Raw genomic sequence first — 16,570 nt, forward strand, 5'->3', positions numbered from 1 at the left:
ATGCCTACTCATTGCAAATATACGTTATTTTTTTTTCATATGAGAAAATAGTTTTCCATTTTTATGATACCATATACTCTATTTCATCATAACTAGTCTATTTTTCTTATTAAAACCTAATTTTTCCGTGTGATTCGGAATCTCCGCATTCAAAAAATGCGTTTTCCGCTTTCAGAACGTGAAAACATGCACTATATGATGAGATAAAGAAGATTCTTTCTTCCCAAAATTCCAAAAAAAAATCGTTTTTCTTTTTTTCTCCGCGAAAAATGTGCTCTTTGATTTCGAAATTTTCGAAATGCGATTTTTTTGGAAATTTTTGTGAAATTTTAATACGGTATATATGATTAATTTTAGACATTCTTTTATGCTGTTGACTTAATTTTAAGTTTTGAAGAAATTTGAATATTTATCGAAATTAGAAATCCAAGAAAATCTCTTGTATTCTTTGGAAATAGATAATTTATTGTGTACCAAAGCATATGGTATCATAAAAATGGAAAACTATTTTCTCATATGAAAAAAATAACGTATATTTGCAATGAGTAGGCATTCATCGAGCCTACTCACTCAATAAACTTTTTATTCGTTCTCTGGCCGACAAAGAGCCAGAGAACCACATCTGCATTAACTTATGCTGAAGTTATCTGGATTTCCTCTCTCATTTAAGAGACATCCAGATAACTTCAGCATAAACGAATTACAGACATATTCTCTCGCTCTTTGCTGACAGAGTACAACAACTACATTACACTAGGACAAAGTTTTTCTGAAGTCTCTCATCAAATGAGAGACTTCAGAAAAACTATGTCCTAGTCGAATAAATTTACATTCTCTGACACACAAATTATTAGAGATCACAAGTATACTATCTTAAGGCAGAGTTCTTCCGAGGCCTCTCATCAAATGAGAGACTTCGGAAAAACTCTGCCTTATTAGATCAACTACATAATCCCTGGCTCTTTGAAAACGAGGGAACAGTAATTAAGTAGTTTAAGGCAAGGTTCTTCCGAGATCTTTCGATGGAATGAGAGATCTCGGAAGAACCTTGCCCTGCTCGAGTAATTACAGAATCCTTAGTCCTTTGGGGACCAGAAGGCGGTAGTACAAATGCATGAGGGCAATAACGGATAACTAATATCCTTAGAAGCGCAATACCTACACAGCCTAGCTACTATATCCTAGCAGCTAGACTGCACAGGTATTGCGCTTCTGGCTTGCGGAACTCTCATGGAAGACCGATTGGAGATCTCCCGCCGAAATCACTTGCTGATGTGGATGGAGCAGCACTAAGATTGGCCAGATCAAAGGCTGCGTAGCATCACAGCAAGTGGATAGCCGGCGGCGACACCAGCTGTGGTCCACTATGAGATTATGACACTTTTGCGATTTGGCGCCAAACTTTTTTTTGGGGTCGTTGGCAAATAACTGGCAAATATGCCGCTTTACATATGTAAACTTTGTAAAGTTAAAATGTCATTTTTTTGTGATTTATCCCTGACTCATTTTTTTCTGTTTTCGAAGCGTGTTTTAAAAATTCACGATTTTCCGATTTTAAAAGTGGATTGATCAAAAGTTTTTATTGGCTAATATTTTGATATTAATTAAAATCTAATATCTGCGAATTTTATTGCAAATTAAATTGAGAGAAAAGTCATTATTTTTAAATTTTGATGATTGCAAATGCATTGGAATATAATATCAGATAATTTTAAAATAGAATAACCTTGCAAAACTTCAAATATACTAATTTTTTCAGAAAAGTCTTGTTAAAAAAAAAAAAAAAAAAAAAGGTAGTGGGGCTTCCAGGCACTTCGTGCCTTCTAGCCCTGAAGATGTTTAGTATAAATGAAGTTTTTTATTCGGAAAATTGTTAGTCTTCTGGGTCGAAAACATTATATATAATGTGTCACTTTTCACAAATTATATATGTTTTCATGTTTTGTCAAGACTTCTTCGTAAATGTTTTGTCAAGACTTCTTCGTAAATGTTTTGTCAAGACTTCTTCGTAAATGTTTTGTCAAGACTTCTTCGTAAATGTTTTGTCAAGACTTCTTCGTAAAATCAGACAAAAATATATTTTAGGTGAAGAGGTGAGATCTCACCTGTTTTCTCACCTGTTTTCTCACCTCTTGAATTTTCATGATTTCTTCGTACATGTTTTGTCAAGACTTCTTCGTAAAATCAGACAAAAATATATTTTAGGTGAAGAGGTGAGATCTCACCTGTTTTCTCACCTGTTTTCTCACCTCTTGAATTTTCATGATTTCTTCGTAAATGTTTTGTCAAGACTTCTTCGTAAATGTTTTGTCAAGACTTCTTCGTAAAATCGGACAAAAATATAATTTAGGGTAGAAGGTTAGATCTAACCTCTTTTCTAACCTCTTTTCTACCCTCTTGAATTTTCATGATTTCATCGTAAATGTTTTGTCAAGACTTCTTCGTAAATGTTTTGTCAAGACTTCTTCGTAAATGTTTTGTCAAGATTTCTTCGTAATGAGTGTAAAGGACCCAAAAATAAAGTTTAGGGTAGAAGGTTAGATCTAACCTCTTTTCTAACCTCTTTTCTACCCTCTTGAATTTTCATGATTTCATCGTACATGTTTTGTCACTTTTCTGTCACTTTTCGGGTAAAAACATTTTTATTATTATATATAAATGAATTTTACAAAACCACCGTTACCATTCTTTGGAAATAAGAGTAGATGTAAAGATATTATATTGAGAGAACTTAAGAAACTACCGAATGGTCTAACATTTGTAGATTTGTTCGGTGGAAGTTTCTATATATCCCATTTGTGCCATATAATATTCCCAGACTCAAAGATTATATGCAATGACTTCGACAACTATATGGACCGTCTCAAACATATACCAGACACAAACAATATATTGAAAGAGTTAAAAGAAAAGATACCTATAGGTAAGATGGAACGTATACCATTAGATAACAAAAATATTGTGAGAGAGGTTTTGAAAAAAGCAGAATATATAGACTGGGATAGTATATCTGCTAGACTATTATATAGTGGTTCTATAAGAGTTCATGACATTGAAACACTTATGTCAAAAGTTTTATATCTTAACTATACAAATGTTTTCAAAGAGGACATAGAAAAATATATTGAGGGTATAGAGTTTGTGAGATGTCATTGGACAGATTTGTATGAAAAATATAAAGACAAGGAAAATGTTTTCTTTATAGTGGACCCGCCGTTCTATAACACATGGGATTTTCAATACCAAGTAGACTGGACTTTGAGAGACTCTTTAGAAACTTTAGACGTTTTACATAACCATCCATGCTTTTACTTTACATCCGATAAAAGTGGTTTGGAAACCGTTATGAGATGGTTAGAGGACATACATGACTATGAGTTTATATATGACAAGATAGAATATGAGAGAGGTTCTATAAACTGGAGAAAGTGTCATAACAAAGAAATTTATTAGTAAGTAAATGTGGTTTGAAATAGGACTACTTGTTTTAGGTTTTTTCCATTGTGTCATTTATTTATTTGACGTGGCAGAAAAGTACAGAGAATATGAAGATGAACCAATGCCTGCAAATGTTCAGTATATGTACTCGTAAGAGATATTTTTATCTAATATTAAATGGACGCACAGAACTTAGCGAATGCACAGCAACCTGGACAACCAAACCCAGAGAATATTCCAAATGAAGTTAGAATACAAACTGCAATGGCAAACTATGGTCAAGTGCCAACAGATGTACAAATGCAAACTGCCATGTCAAATGACGCTGCGTTAGGTTTGCCACCATGGTATGCAAATATGAGATGGAAAGAGTTTTATACAAACCCTGAAGTGGGATATAAACAACTTTATGCAGATGACGCGAACACAGGAGTTGACCCAGAATATGTTTTCTACCAGAGGAGAAACAGAATGTATGAGCTCCAGTTAAAGAATGCTATGGAACTCAACAGGAAACGTAAGAGACTAGGCGGACATTAGATTTTTACATATAGTAAATGGGTTTCTTCAGTAAGATAGGAAACTTCTTTCGAAATGTTGGAAGAGGTATATGGAATGGAATAAAAACCGTAGGAAGAGGAATTTGGAACGGTGTCAAAAATATTGGTAAAAGGGTAGGTCAGTTTGTTGGTATTATACCTAAAGACCCTGAACCAGAAGAGCAAGCTCCTGTTATACAACAGCCTGAACCTGCACCACAGTCTAGTTGGCAACCAAATCCAACACCTCAACCGTATTAAAAAATTATATTTTTACCGTTCGATAGTAGTTGTATATGAAACTAAGTTCTAAGTAAAACGCATGGTATAATGGAATTATTCTTTTTCTTCCATCTGTAGTAAACCATACTTGAAAGTCTGAAATACTTCCACTTGGTGGTTCGTATAACTTTGTAGGTTTTTCGTAAAAGTCATTTGCCAAGCATAAGAAAGAGTTTTGGGCGCCAGAAAATGAAGCATGAACAATAATAGCAGCTGGGTCGAAAACATCTTTAAATAAATATGGTTCATCTCTTGCATATCGACTGTAAATATTTGCTAAAGGAAGTTCGACTTTCTGATTTAACATTCTTTGCAAATAATACCATGACATTGCAGTGAATTCTGTATATATTTGTTCGTCTTTCTTTGGATTGTCTTCGTAGATTTGAAATGACACTTGTGAATTTTGTTTGTCATATACAATTCTCACATAAAGTGTGCTCTCGGTATTTGCATATTCATCAGCATATTTTGCATAACATGAATTTATTTTATCTTCTATATTTTTTAACGCAGTCTGTAGAGAAGATGAAAGGTCAACTTGTATTAGCTCAATTTCTTCCCACATTTTTCGTTTCCCTTCAGATATATAATCTATATGAAACCTTACAATAAATGGAAAACTTTTATCTTCTACAGACACAAACTTCATTCTACGAAAGCCAATAGCTTTTGTGACAGATGGGTCTCTTAGCCATCTTAATGGGTAGTCAAAACGATAGCCTTCATGCTTTACGGTCTCTGTCTCAAACTTTTGACCGACATTAGTAAAAAGTTCATCTAATGGTTTAGTTGTAGCAACTCTTGAATTTTCTTTTTCTATTGGAAGCATATTTTATCTAGAATAAAAATGTCGAAAGATATTGCTTCCATGAGAGAAATACAACACAACCGACAACTCATTATGCAAGCTCTAAATAAGAACACAACAAACTTTTCAAACTATTCTAAGATATCTGAGTCATTGAAAGAAGGAAACTTAAAACTGACATTAAACCCAATGACAGATGAGTTTCTGTTTCAAGACAATAAGAACCATACTGTCTGTATAAATCCAACAAAAGGAACTTTAAACGAGAAACCTATAAATGAACTTCTTTTGAAAACGGATGTTGACAACAAAGCTGACAAAGAATATGTAGACGATGCAATAGCAAAAGAAGAAGAAAGAGCTAACAATGCTTATGCAACAAAAGAACATACTCATCCTGAACTAGCAGACAAAACATATGTTGACAATAAAATGTCAAGTGAAGTGACAGAGCTGAAAACGAATATTCTAAAAAGACTCATACACATTCTATATCTGAAATAACAGACTTACAAGAAACCTTAAACAGTAAAAGTGCCGTTGGACATACACATACCATTGCAAATATTACAAACTTACAAGAAACCTTAAAACAGTAAAAGTGCCGTTGGACATACACATACCATTGCAAATATTACAAACTTACAAGAAACCTTAAACAGGAAAAGTGACGTTGGACATACACATACATCTTCTGAAATAACAGACTTAAGTTAGCCTTGAAAAGAAAGCAGATAAAACATATGTCAATGAAATATACCAAAGTTTGATAGGAACAACGAAAATATTGAAACTATTGTTGGTGACTTTTCTGTCAATGAAGAAAACAAATATTTTAGATGGGAGTTTGTACACTCCTTAAAAAATGGTATACGGTATAAACTCATTCCGAAAAATAACAATGAAATGTATGTAGGCTATATAAAGAATGATGGTACACAAGTTAAAGTTCCATTAGACAACAACTGCTACTTAAACTTATATGGAGACGAACAAAAGAAATATTTAGAGTTTATGAAATGGCAGATATGACATTGCCTGACCCAGCTCGCACGCATATTATTATGACTATGGTGTTGACGCACGTGTAGACCCAAAAAAGCAAACATTATATTTAAATATTATAGATATAAAAGATATAATGCAATAGAAAAAACGAGAATAGTATACTATTATGAAGATGACAGAAATAAATATTATAGTCAAGATTGTACATACCCTGAAACATAAGATTATATTATATAAAAATATTCTGACACAAACCAGAAGAAAACCTGAAATAGTTGCACTATATTTTAAGTTCAAAAAGAGACAATCCTATAATGTCTCATATGTTTGATTTAATGAACCCAGTAGGTTCTATTTATACATCTATGGAAGCAAGAGGTCCTCAAGTAATGTTTGGTGTTGGGGCATGGGAACAAATAGTCGACAGGTTTTTTGTATTGTGCAAACTCTTCAAAGGAAACAGGTGGAAGTAAAACGATTTCAGGTGAAAATTTACCTGCACACAGTCACTACATAGATTTAAGTACATCTCAAGCAGGTTGGCATAAGCATAGATATTGGGATTGGTCAGGAATGACAAAAGGTCAAGGATACTGATGTTAAAGACGACGTTAAGTTTGCTATAAATTGTTACTGGGATGACACTCAGGGAGAAGGAAACCATACACATTTCGTTTCAGGATATACACAAACAACGGGACAAAGTAAAGAATATATGCCACCTTACATGACAGTTTACGCATGGTATAGAATTGCTTAGTCGTCATTTTCAACTTCTTTAGCATATTCGTCAGGAGTTGTCTTATATTTGTTAGGAACTGTCTTTGAAAGTATATCCACCTTGAACTTTGACAAGTTTGAAACGAGTCTGACAATAGTAGTTTTATCTTCTGCTTGCAGTCTGTACATTTTGCCATGTTTGCCTAAAACTTCATAATATTCTCTTGTATACTTTCTTCTATTTTACGAACACGAATGTGAGTACCTGTCGGGTTCCCATTGTTGTCATAGTCAATAGTATTTTCATATGGGTCGCGTTTAGGTATTTCTATTTTTACTTTGTCACTTTCTTAAGTTTGAAGCCGGCATTCTTTCTTGTTTTCTCTTTTGACTAAATTATTAAATATATAGTCTTTCTCTAAGTCAGGGTTGTTTTTCAATTTCTTCAGGGAGTGGTTTCCCAAACCTTTTTGTTTACGGTTATTGTAAATATTTAAAACTTGTCTCATCTTTGCCATGGAGAAGTGTCTATATTTGTCGTCATATGACATTTCATTTGCTTCACCACCTTGTGGTTGGTTAAGTCTCTTAACATTTTTATACAACCGTCAATGACACCAAGAGCAGAATGGTTTTGGTCGACAATGAAATATTGGTTTACATTTTTTGAACGCAGATAGTTTTTAATATCATCTGATTTGAAAGAACTTTCACAGTCAGATGTCAGTTTTGTTGGATGGTATTTGTCAACGAATATTGTCAAAGCTGCTAAGATATCTAAAATAGCTTTGGACTGTAATGGTATGGCTTCACAGTATCTTGTGTTTTGACCGACAAATATTAGCCAGTATGGTGGTCCATCTGTTCTAACTCTCGGAATGTTTTCCAAGATATCCATAAACCAAGCATTTGGTGTTGAACTAAAGATTTTTATCATGAGTGCTTTCTTTGTCGCTTTAGAAACATAGGGGTCCTTGTTTGGATTCGTCATTTTTTAACCCATAAGAAATGGGTTTATTTGGCGCATTAGCAGGAGTTGCATCCAGATTTTTGCCCGCAGTGGGAACAATAGCCAGAGGTGTATTTGGAGTTGGAAGGAAGATTTTGAGTACATTAGGTATACTTAAAGAGAAAGCACAACCTATTATACAAACTGTACAGAAAGGTTGGGATGTAGCACGAGATGCAACAAATCTTATTCCAAATCCTGAAACAAGAGGAAAAGTTCAAGGATGGATGGACAATGTAGGAAGACAAGCAGGAAACTATTATAACAAAGCAAATGACTACTATAACCAAGCAGGACACTATATGGACCAAGGTGAAAGATTCTTTAACAGAGGATATAACCATGCACAACAATGGGTAAACAATAACCAACCTCAACCGCCTCAAACGTGGGGAATGTAAAGTTTTTTACTGAGATGAAATGAACAATACAGCATTGAGACAAATGGGTTCAAGATGGATTTGTCGACTTCCAGCAGTTACACAACGTGTTTGTCAAGTTCTTCCTATACCTCAGGAAGTTTTAGACCGACTTAAAAAACAACAACAACCAGTTGAAAACAAACCAAACTAAAATTTTTTACTGAGATGAAATGACCGAAGAAGTTGAAACGGTAGATTTGACACCACAAACAAAAAGTTCAGAACCATTGTCAAAACCTGTCAAAGAACTTACAGATGAAGAGAAAAATTCAATAATAGAAAGTGCCAGGTCTGGAAATACAAACCCTAACTATAAAGTCACTTTTCATAGAAATGGAACGGCTAGTATCTCAAAAAAGAAACAGACTCTCACAAATAAAATATTGAAGTCTGAAGGAGCTTTCGAGACAACAGATGGAAAAGTTTACTTCACTGACCAACAGTTCATTATAGAACATCTCATTGACTTAGAGTCGAAATATTCTAAACTTTACAACAAACACAAAAAGTTGAAAGGAAAACAAAAACAAATGGCATATGATATTTATGAAGATGTTGACGACACAACTGTTCCTGCAGGTGAGGTAAAGTCAGAGGAACCGAAAAGTGACGAAAAAACGATAGAAGAAGAAAAACCAAAAACTGAAGATAAACCAAAACCAAAGTTTAGTTTCCAAACTAAACCAAGTCAACCTTCATTAGCTGGTATGGGTTGGCGTCAAAGACTTATGGCAGCAGGTGGTTATGTAAAGTAAAGAAAAAAAAACATTTTTTTATTTTTATAAAAATGCCCCCATATAGAATGGATAGAAAGTCTGCTAGAATAAAAGCAGAGTTGCAAAGATATGGTTGGAGAGTTTCGAAGAAGTTTAAATATAGGAAGGGAAGACCCATAAAAGTCTATGACAAACTGGCTGGTCTTCGCTACGAAATGGATTTGGAAACAGCACGTGCAAATTATCCAAACAGACTAGAGAGGTTAGAAGAAGAACGTCTTATGGACATGCCTTTCGATGTTAGTGAACCTCAAGTTGAAGGACACGACGGCTTTGCCAGATTCTACTGGAAACATGACGAACAATTGCATCCTTTGAGAAGGAAAAAAGGTAGTGCAGAGGATGGTCATGCTCCCATGGAAAGAACAAGATATGCATATGAGAAGTATCGTGAAGTTAGAAGTCAAATTACATCTGGTCGAACCTTTACAGTAAACTTTGACGAAGGAAAGAACAAAGAAGGCTTCATGGGTGTACTTGCTGCAATTCAAGATGGAAATAAGAAAGGATACAATCTCAGATTGACCATAACGGATTTGGATGGTCACATTTACTATGCAAATGGCAATGTCACAACAGCTGCAAAACTTCTTGACGCTTTCAAGACTACAAAGAGAGAACAAATGTTTGACTCCGACTCAGACATTTTGAATGCAATTGAAGGAATTGCAAGTGTCAAGTTCGAATGGTACCAACCTAACCCTCAAGCAGTCAGACAACATGCTGGATACTTCCCGTTCATAAATAAGTCTGACATTGGTCTTACCCTCAGTTCGCAAAGGCAGTCCTTGACAACTACAACAAATTCTTCTCCGAAGTCAAATCCAAAGTGAAGGTTTACTATGAGAACATTGACGCACTCATGACGAACGAAGAAGGGTACAACAAACTCATTGAAATGGGAATGGTCGGTGAAAAGATGGGCTGTTTTAAGCTAGATAAGGTATTTTCTGAAGTTCATGTCCTCTCCAAGCGTAAGTACTGGGGCATACTTGAAGACGGCACAGAAATAAAACATTGCATGAAGTAAAAATTTATTTGAAATGTACGCTGAGTTTGTTGGAGACGACCGTTGGGAAACTTGTTTGTTAGATGAGAAATATGAAATGGCATACTATTTTAAAACAATATATTTTTACATATATTAAATGCTTCAGGTTGAAAAACAAAGAACAAAAGTAGCAGATACAAAACCGTTAGACTATATCTTTACAAATGCTGGTAGGACAATATCAGATGAAGAAATTTCATCCCGAACATACAGGTTTGACTATCCAATTCGTTGGCTTCAAAGTCCTTCAGATGCAAAGGCAATAGGATTTAGAAGAGTTTTGTTTTCAAATAGAACTAACGCATTTATGTTCGTAGTATATTTTCATGGGCAGTATAAAGGTTCTGGTGGTCTAATAGACAAATTTGACGAAATGAGAATCTTTACAGTTCGTTCAGACGAAAGTCTTGAGAAAACTCTAAATGACTTTCAAACTCAAATGAACAAATATTATTGGGAATTTCAAGAAAAATACGACTCTTTACTAAATGGAACATACTATCTGAAACTAGAATATGACAAGATGAACTCCACCGTTTCATTTCAAAAGATTGAAATTAACCCTCCAAGAGATACAGAGTTTTATTTTGGGAAGTAGACAAACGTTCTTGGGCACAATTTCTTCGGTTACTAAACCAGAACGAACCATTACCACCAGATGGTCCATTTCAATTTATACTTCCACCAGCAGATTTGACAGTTTATAGAAACGTGTTTGACCCTCAAAATGTTATGTGTCATGCAAGTTTCAGTTCAAGCAACAATAGTTTTCTATGTATTGGTAAGGACTTTTATGACTTTGCTTCTAAATTCTACGAACCACCTAGTAACAGTTTCTCTGACTTTCAAGTTTGGTTCACAACAAATGGTGTGCAACATATTATTCCATTGTACTATGACTTTTATCTCGAATTGTCTTTCATATATAACTACGGAAAAGTGCTGAAAAAGTAGGAAAAACCAGAATTTTCGAAAAAGTGACACCAACTATTAAAGTTATTTTATTACTAGATTTATTTACAAATTATAAGATAATATCATTAACCGAATATATTTTTAATATAAATAAAAAACTTTTTTATACAAAAAATTACAATCAATCGATAAATATTATAAAACATTTATTCCAAAAAGATTAAGTAATAGGTGGGATCCTGCATATAATATAATTTATGTCATAAAGTTTACAAATTTTAGATGGACCACAGTGAGAATGTGAGTGGTTAATTTAAAGGTGGTCTGATAAAGATATCGAAGCTTACTCAACACAGCATGAAGCAGTTTCTAATACACAATCTTACTAGGGTGTTTCGGTCGCCAGCGCTCTCATAGGGGTGCTGATTTCAAAAAACCACTACTTCAAATTATTCAACAATACTCAATGCAGCATGAAGCAGCTACTACTGCTGTATCTTACTGGTAGTGTTTTGGTCGTTGGCTCTTGCACAGTCTCTCAGATTTTCAAAATTTTTTTTTCAACACTATCTTGTTTCGCTCTCAGAAAGCTATCCTACAAAGACATCGAAGCTTACTCAACACAGCATGAAGCAGTTTCTAATACACAATCTTACTAGTGTGTTTCGGTCGCCAGCGCTCTCATAGGGGTGCTGATTTCAAAAACCACTACTTCAAATTATTCAACAATACTCAATGCAGCATGAAGCAGCTACTACTGCTGTATCTTACTGGTAGTGTTTTGGTCGTTGGCTCTTGCACAGTCTCTCAGATTTTCAAAATTTTTTTTTCAAACACTATCTTGTTTCGCTCTCAGAAAGCTATCCTACAAAGACATCGAAGCTTACTCAACACAGCATGAAGCAGTTCTAATACACAATCTTACTAGTGGTGTTTCGGTCGCCAGCGCTCTCATAGGGGTGCTGATTTCAAAAACCACTACTTCAAATTATTCAACAATACTCAATGCAGCATGAAGCAGCTACTACTGCTGTATCTTACTGGTAGTGTTTTGGTCGTTGGCTCTTGCACAGTCTCTCAGATTTTCAAAATTTTTTTCAACACTATCTTGTTTCGCTCTCAGAAAGCTATCCTACAAAGACATCGAAGCTTACTCAACACAGCATGAAGCAGTTTCTAATACACAATCTTACTAGTGGTGTTTCGGTCGCCAGCGCTCTCATAGGGGTGCTGATTTCAAAAACCACTACTTCAAATTATTCAACAATACTCAATGCAGCATGAAGCAGTTTCTAATAAATATATACATATATAAATATATACATATATAAATATATACATATATAAATATATACATATATAAATATATACATATATAAATATATACATATATAAATATACATATATAATATATACATATATAAATATATACATATATAAATATATACATATATAAATATATACATATATAAATATATACATATATAAATATATGCATATATAAATATATACATATATAATATATACATATATAAATATATACATATATAAATATATATATATAAATATATGCTAATATATATACATATATAATATATATAAATATATAAATAACAAAATACAATCAAAAAATAGTGTTTGGTAATTTAAGGTTAAGTGTCACTTTTTCTAGTGTCACTTTTTCGTAAATTCTACCACACTCCAACATATTATTCCATTGTACTATGACTTTTATCTCGAATTGTCTTTCATATATAACTACGGAAAAGTGCTGAAAAAGTATTGAAAAATATAATTTAGGTAAGAGTGAGATCTCACCTGTTTTTCACCTCTTTTTTCACCTCTTGAATTTTGTCATGAATTTTATACAGAAACATAGCACAAAAATAATGTTTAGGGTAGAAGGTGAGATCTCACCTGTTTTCTCACCTCTTTTCTCACCCGTTGAATTTTGTATTATTCTTCACAAAATGCTTGTTTTGAGGTCGAGCCACTTTTGGCTCCACCGTATTCTTTCAACCAAAATCATGAATTCAGCAAAAAATATAATTTAGGGTAGAAGGTTAGATCTAACCTCTTTTTCTACCCTCATTTCTACCTCTTGAATTTTCATGAATTTTCCCGAAATAAAAAATAAAGTTAGTTTTTTTAAAAAAATATATTTTTTTTATTTATATGTAAGAACATGTTAGCAACAACAGCACCAAACTCGTTAGTTATGAAACCCAACTTCAATGTTAGTAGAAATGAAAAGCTTCATTCCTTCTTCATATACTTTTGAAACAGAAATCCAGAAGATAAGCAAGAACTTTTAACATCTAATTTAGACTGTACCGCACAGGAATGAAACAAAGAACAGTATCTTTATGAAATGCAGGACCTCATCGACCATTTACCCAAATTGCCTGAAATCCAACAACAAAAACTAACCATTCCTGAATTTGACGAAATTGAAGTCAAAGCAACTGACTCAGTAGAAATAAAGAAGTTCATACGAAAGGTAAACTATGAGTTTCTAGGATTTCATTGCAACCATAAGGTTATGGACAAAGATTGCGACATGGTATATAAGAATGTTTCTGACCTTTACAAAACCCGGGAGTTTAAGACCTACGACAACTTTGTTTCGTTAGTTGCTGAATGTGTTTGGCAGATAAGAGATAAAGATAGAAGAGGTAAGGTATGGAACGAACAAATAAGACCCGCTATGTTTGAGATGAAGAAAACCATTGACGCCTTAGTTGTTTTAGCAGGTAAGGTTTCAGAATATAACGCAAAAATGAACCCGCAATGTTCTAAATGTAAAGCAGCAATTAGGAAATATAACTACTCCGTCAAAGAGATAGAACGTATGAGAAACGACTATGCAGACTTAAAGAAAGAAGCAGAAAAACCAGCAGAAGATAAAATGGATATGTTAGAATTTCTGAACAAAAACTATCCAACTGCTGACGATTTCCTTCTGTCTGACGTCAAGAAGAAGTATAAAGAAACTTTCGGCATAGTTAAAACTTTTGACATACTGACAGAAGAAATAGAAGCTACAAAACTGTTTAGGATTTCAAATATACATCGTACAATTCATGTAAAACGCTTATAAAATAACTGAGGTGAAAAAACAGGTGAGAAAACGGGTGAGATCTCACCTCTTCACCTAAAATATATTTTTGCTGAATTCAGCAACAAAATTCTGAGTAAAATAATTTTTAGGGCTTGTGTCAAACCGTTGAGTTTTCACAAAATTTAAAAAATAACGTTTACCATGTAAAACGCTTATAAAATAACTGGGGTAGAAAAGAGGTTAGAAAAGAGGTTAGATCTAACCTTCTACCCTAAACATTATTTTTGTCTGATTTACGCTCATTACGAAGAAGTCTTGACAAAACATGTATGTTCATGTTTGACAAAACATATACGAAGAAGTCTTGACAAAAACATATACGAAGAAGTCTTGACAAAACATGTATGTTCATGTTTGACAAAACATTTACGTTTAGTTTCGATGAAATCATGACAAAGAATGTACGATGAAGAAGTCTTGACAAAACATTTACGAAGAAGTCTTGACAAAACATTTACGTTTAGTTTCGATGAAATCATGAAAATTCATGAGGTGAGAAAAGAGGGTAGAAAGGAGGTTAGATCTAACCTTCTACCCTAAACATTATTTTTGCTGAAAAATGACCAAAAATCTGAGTAAAATGGCATATGCTTGCTTCCCTCGGAAAAACCGAGAGAAGAGATTCCGTACGAAAATCGTGAAATTTCTCTAGACCGGATTTTACCGGCCTTGCCTAAAACACATGAAAATCGTGAAGAACAGCGACCAGGGAAAAAAAACTTAGTCGCCTAAAACTCATGAAAATCGTGAAATTTCTCTAGACCGGATTTTACCGGCCTTGCCTAAAACACATGAAAATCGTGAAGAACAGCGACCAGGGAAAAAAACCTGGTCTTGCATAAAACTCTATGAAAATCATGAGTTTCCTTAAGATAGAAAAAATAAAGTTAGTTTTATTTTTTTATTTTTTTTTATTTTGTATGTAAGAACAGAAATGACAAACATTGAGTTTGAAACAGTTAAAAAGATAGACAATAACACTAAATTGGTTAGAATTGGTGATTTAAACGTAAGATACTCAAAGAAATACAACAAATATTCTTTGTCAGACATTATATCTCCATCTGGAAAGAAAACATCCCATTGGGTTGGAATTGCTTCTACTCAGAAAATTTTGACAAGAAATCCTGAGCTTATGATATCGGTAAGATTCTGTGGAACTACAGCATATCTCATCGACAAAAGTCTTATACCAATAGTTTTGTTATGGATTGACCCAGTTGTTGGATATAACTTCATAACATATGGTTCATTCGACTCAGAACGTTGCAGTGAAGGCTTACTTTACATCGTTCAGAAACCGAAGGACTTCAATACAAAGAGATATAAGATAGGAAGAACATATAATATAACTCAAAGATATGACAGTATAGTCAATAGAGTCAAGGTTGTGTTTGTTAACGATATGAGAGCTGCTGAAACAGAACTACTTGAAAAGTTTGAGAAAATGTATGGTGCTCCCACGAAAGGTAAAGAAACGTTTGAAGTAGATGAGATAGATAAAGCTATAAAATTATTTGACGAAGTTGCTGAAAAATACATGTAAAGCGTTTATTTTTGGTCTTTTGTGAAAGTCAGAAAATAAAGTTAGTTTTATTTTTATTTATTTTTTTATTTTGTATGTAAAGACAGATATGTCAACAACAGAGAACACAACAACAGTTATAGTCCATGAAGCTATAAATGAAGAATACGAGTACATACAGTTTAACAAACAACTCCGTCTCATTCGTTCGGTCAAAGACGATATGTACCAAATGCAAAGTATTTTGACTGCATGTTTTGCTCCAGATACCAAACACGCAGACGATTGGTTCAAAAACCGAAGCACACAAGAACTTTTGAGTGAAATTTCTCTAGACCGAGAATTCTCGGCCTTGCATAAAACACATGAAAATCGTAAAAATTTGCCAATAAATTTAAGAGGTTGGTATGTTCATAGACTTTTAGTAAATGCCGTAGCAATGTGGGCTTCACCTCGTTATGCTTGTTATATTTTCATGATGTTAGATGAAATTCATAGACAAGAACGTGAAGAGATGGAAAAGAAACTTCAAGCAAAAGATGAAGTCATTGAAGCAAAAGACAAAAGCATTCAGAAAAGAATACCACGTTCGGTACCAAAAGGAAAGGAAAAGAACTATAAGTATATGATTTATACTGAAGAGATGGAAAATGAAGAAGATAAAGATATGGTTATGTTGCATTTAGTCAGAAGAAACAACAAAAGCTTTTACGACCTTGCTAAGATTTACAAATCTGACAGAAATTGGTTCTATCGCGAAAACTTACCGATTTCAATGACACCGAATGAAGATGTGAAACAAATAGTTCAAGATACGTTACCTCAAACACACTATGATATGAAAGGTTGTACAATACTTACCTTCAAAGAAGATTTGCCATTGTTAAAGGAAAAAATAACAGAGTATTTTGACAACTTCAAACAAGTAGAGTAAATTGCACTCTTTATTTTTA

General features: G+C 33.7%; 10 protein-coding genes and 2 pseudogenes across 12 annotated transcripts, besides 5 other annotated features; 11 read left to right on the top strand and 1 right to left on the bottom strand.

The window, feature by feature from the left end:
- Positions 1–438: part of a mobile genetic element that runs on past the window's edge.
- Positions 439–452: 14 nt separating this feature from the next.
- Positions 453–1,239: a mobile genetic element.
- Positions 1,240–1,771: 532 nt separating this feature from the next.
- Positions 1,772–1,864: a terminal%2Cinverted (terminal inverted repeat of Maverick-3 transposon ID:TVAGG3_0210280).
- Positions 1,772–16,570: part of a mobile genetic element that runs on past the window's edge.
- On the top strand, positions 3,796–3,978 carry TVAGG3_0210290 (uncharacterized protein; the record flags this gene model as incomplete). The annotated part of the gene is made up of 1 exon (XM_051226623.1): positions 3,796–3,978. One exon carries the CDS (start codon positions 3,796–3,798, stop codon positions 3,976–3,978), a length of 183 nt encoding a protein of 60 aa, XP_051111609.1.
- Positions 3,996–4,238, top strand: TVAGG3_0210300 (serine threonine-protein phosphatase family; the record flags this gene model as incomplete). The annotated part of the gene is made up of 1 exon (XM_051226624.1): positions 3,996–4,238. The coding sequence occupies one exon, from the start codon at positions 3,996–3,998 to the stop codon at positions 4,236–4,238; it is 243 nt and encodes an 80-aa protein (XP_051111610.1).
- TVAGG3_0210310 (uncharacterized protein) lies at positions 4,243–5,091 on the bottom strand (the record flags this gene model as incomplete). The annotated part of the gene is made up of 1 exon (XM_051226625.1): positions 4,243–5,091. The coding sequence occupies one exon, from the start codon at positions 5,089–5,091 to the stop codon at positions 4,243–4,245; it is 849 nt and encodes a 282-aa protein (XP_051111611.1).
- TVAGG3_0210320 (phage tail repeat-like family) lies at positions 5,110–5,574 on the top strand (the record flags this gene model as incomplete). The annotated part of the gene is made up of 1 exon (XM_051226626.1): positions 5,110–5,574. One exon carries the CDS (start codon positions 5,110–5,112, stop codon positions 5,572–5,574), a length of 465 nt encoding a protein of 154 aa, XP_051111612.1.
- On the top strand, positions 7,807–8,208 carry TVAGG3_0210330 (uncharacterized protein; the record flags this gene model as incomplete). Its single annotated transcript, XM_051226627.1, has 1 exon — positions 7,807–8,208. One exon carries the CDS (start codon positions 7,807–7,809, stop codon positions 8,206–8,208), a length of 402 nt encoding a protein of 133 aa, XP_051111613.1.
- Positions 8,228–8,380, top strand: TVAGG3_0210340 (uncharacterized protein; the record flags this gene model as incomplete). The annotated part of the gene is made up of 1 exon (XM_051226628.1): positions 8,228–8,380. The coding sequence occupies one exon, from the start codon at positions 8,228–8,230 to the stop codon at positions 8,378–8,380; it is 153 nt and encodes a 50-aa protein (XP_051111614.1).
- On the top strand, positions 8,400–8,984 carry TVAGG3_0210350 (phage tail repeat-like family; the record flags this gene model as incomplete). The annotated part of the gene is made up of 1 exon (XM_051226629.1): positions 8,400–8,984. The coding sequence occupies one exon, from the start codon at positions 8,400–8,402 to the stop codon at positions 8,982–8,984; it is 585 nt and encodes a 194-aa protein (XP_051111615.1).
- TVAGG3_0210360 (uncharacterized protein) lies at positions 9,868–10,035 on the top strand (the record flags this gene model as incomplete). The annotated part of the gene is made up of 1 exon (XM_051226630.1): positions 9,868–10,035. The coding sequence occupies one exon, from the start codon at positions 9,868–9,870 to the stop codon at positions 10,033–10,035; it is 168 nt and encodes a 55-aa protein (XP_051111616.1).
- On the top strand, positions 10,163–11,002 carry TVAGG3_0210370 (annotated as a pseudogene). The gene has a single exon. A coding segment is annotated over exon 1 (840 nt).
- Positions 12,626–12,664: a mobile genetic element.
- On the top strand, positions 13,545–14,071 carry TVAGG3_0210390 (annotated as a pseudogene). The gene has a single exon. A coding segment is annotated over exon 1 (527 nt).
- On the top strand, positions 15,255–15,638 carry TVAGG3_0210400 (organellar and viral DNA polymerase type B; the record flags this gene model as incomplete). The annotated part of the gene is made up of 1 exon (XM_051226631.1): positions 15,255–15,638. A coding segment is annotated over one exon (384 nt), but the record flags the coding sequence as incomplete, so codon positions are not given.
- TVAGG3_0210410 (KilA, N-terminal/APSES-type HTH, DNA-binding family) lies at positions 15,727–16,364 on the top strand (the record flags this gene model as incomplete). The annotated part of the gene is made up of 1 exon (XM_051226632.1): positions 15,727–16,364. A coding segment is annotated over one exon (638 nt), but the record flags the coding sequence as incomplete, so codon positions are not given.

The sequence above is a fragment of the Trichomonas vaginalis genome, chromosome IV, assembly GCF_026262505.1.
Source record: "Trichomonas vaginalis G3 chromosome IV, whole genome shotgun sequence".
In the NCBI taxonomy this organism is placed as follows: domain Eukaryota; phylum Parabasalia; order Trichomonadida; family Trichomonadidae; genus Trichomonas; species Trichomonas vaginalis.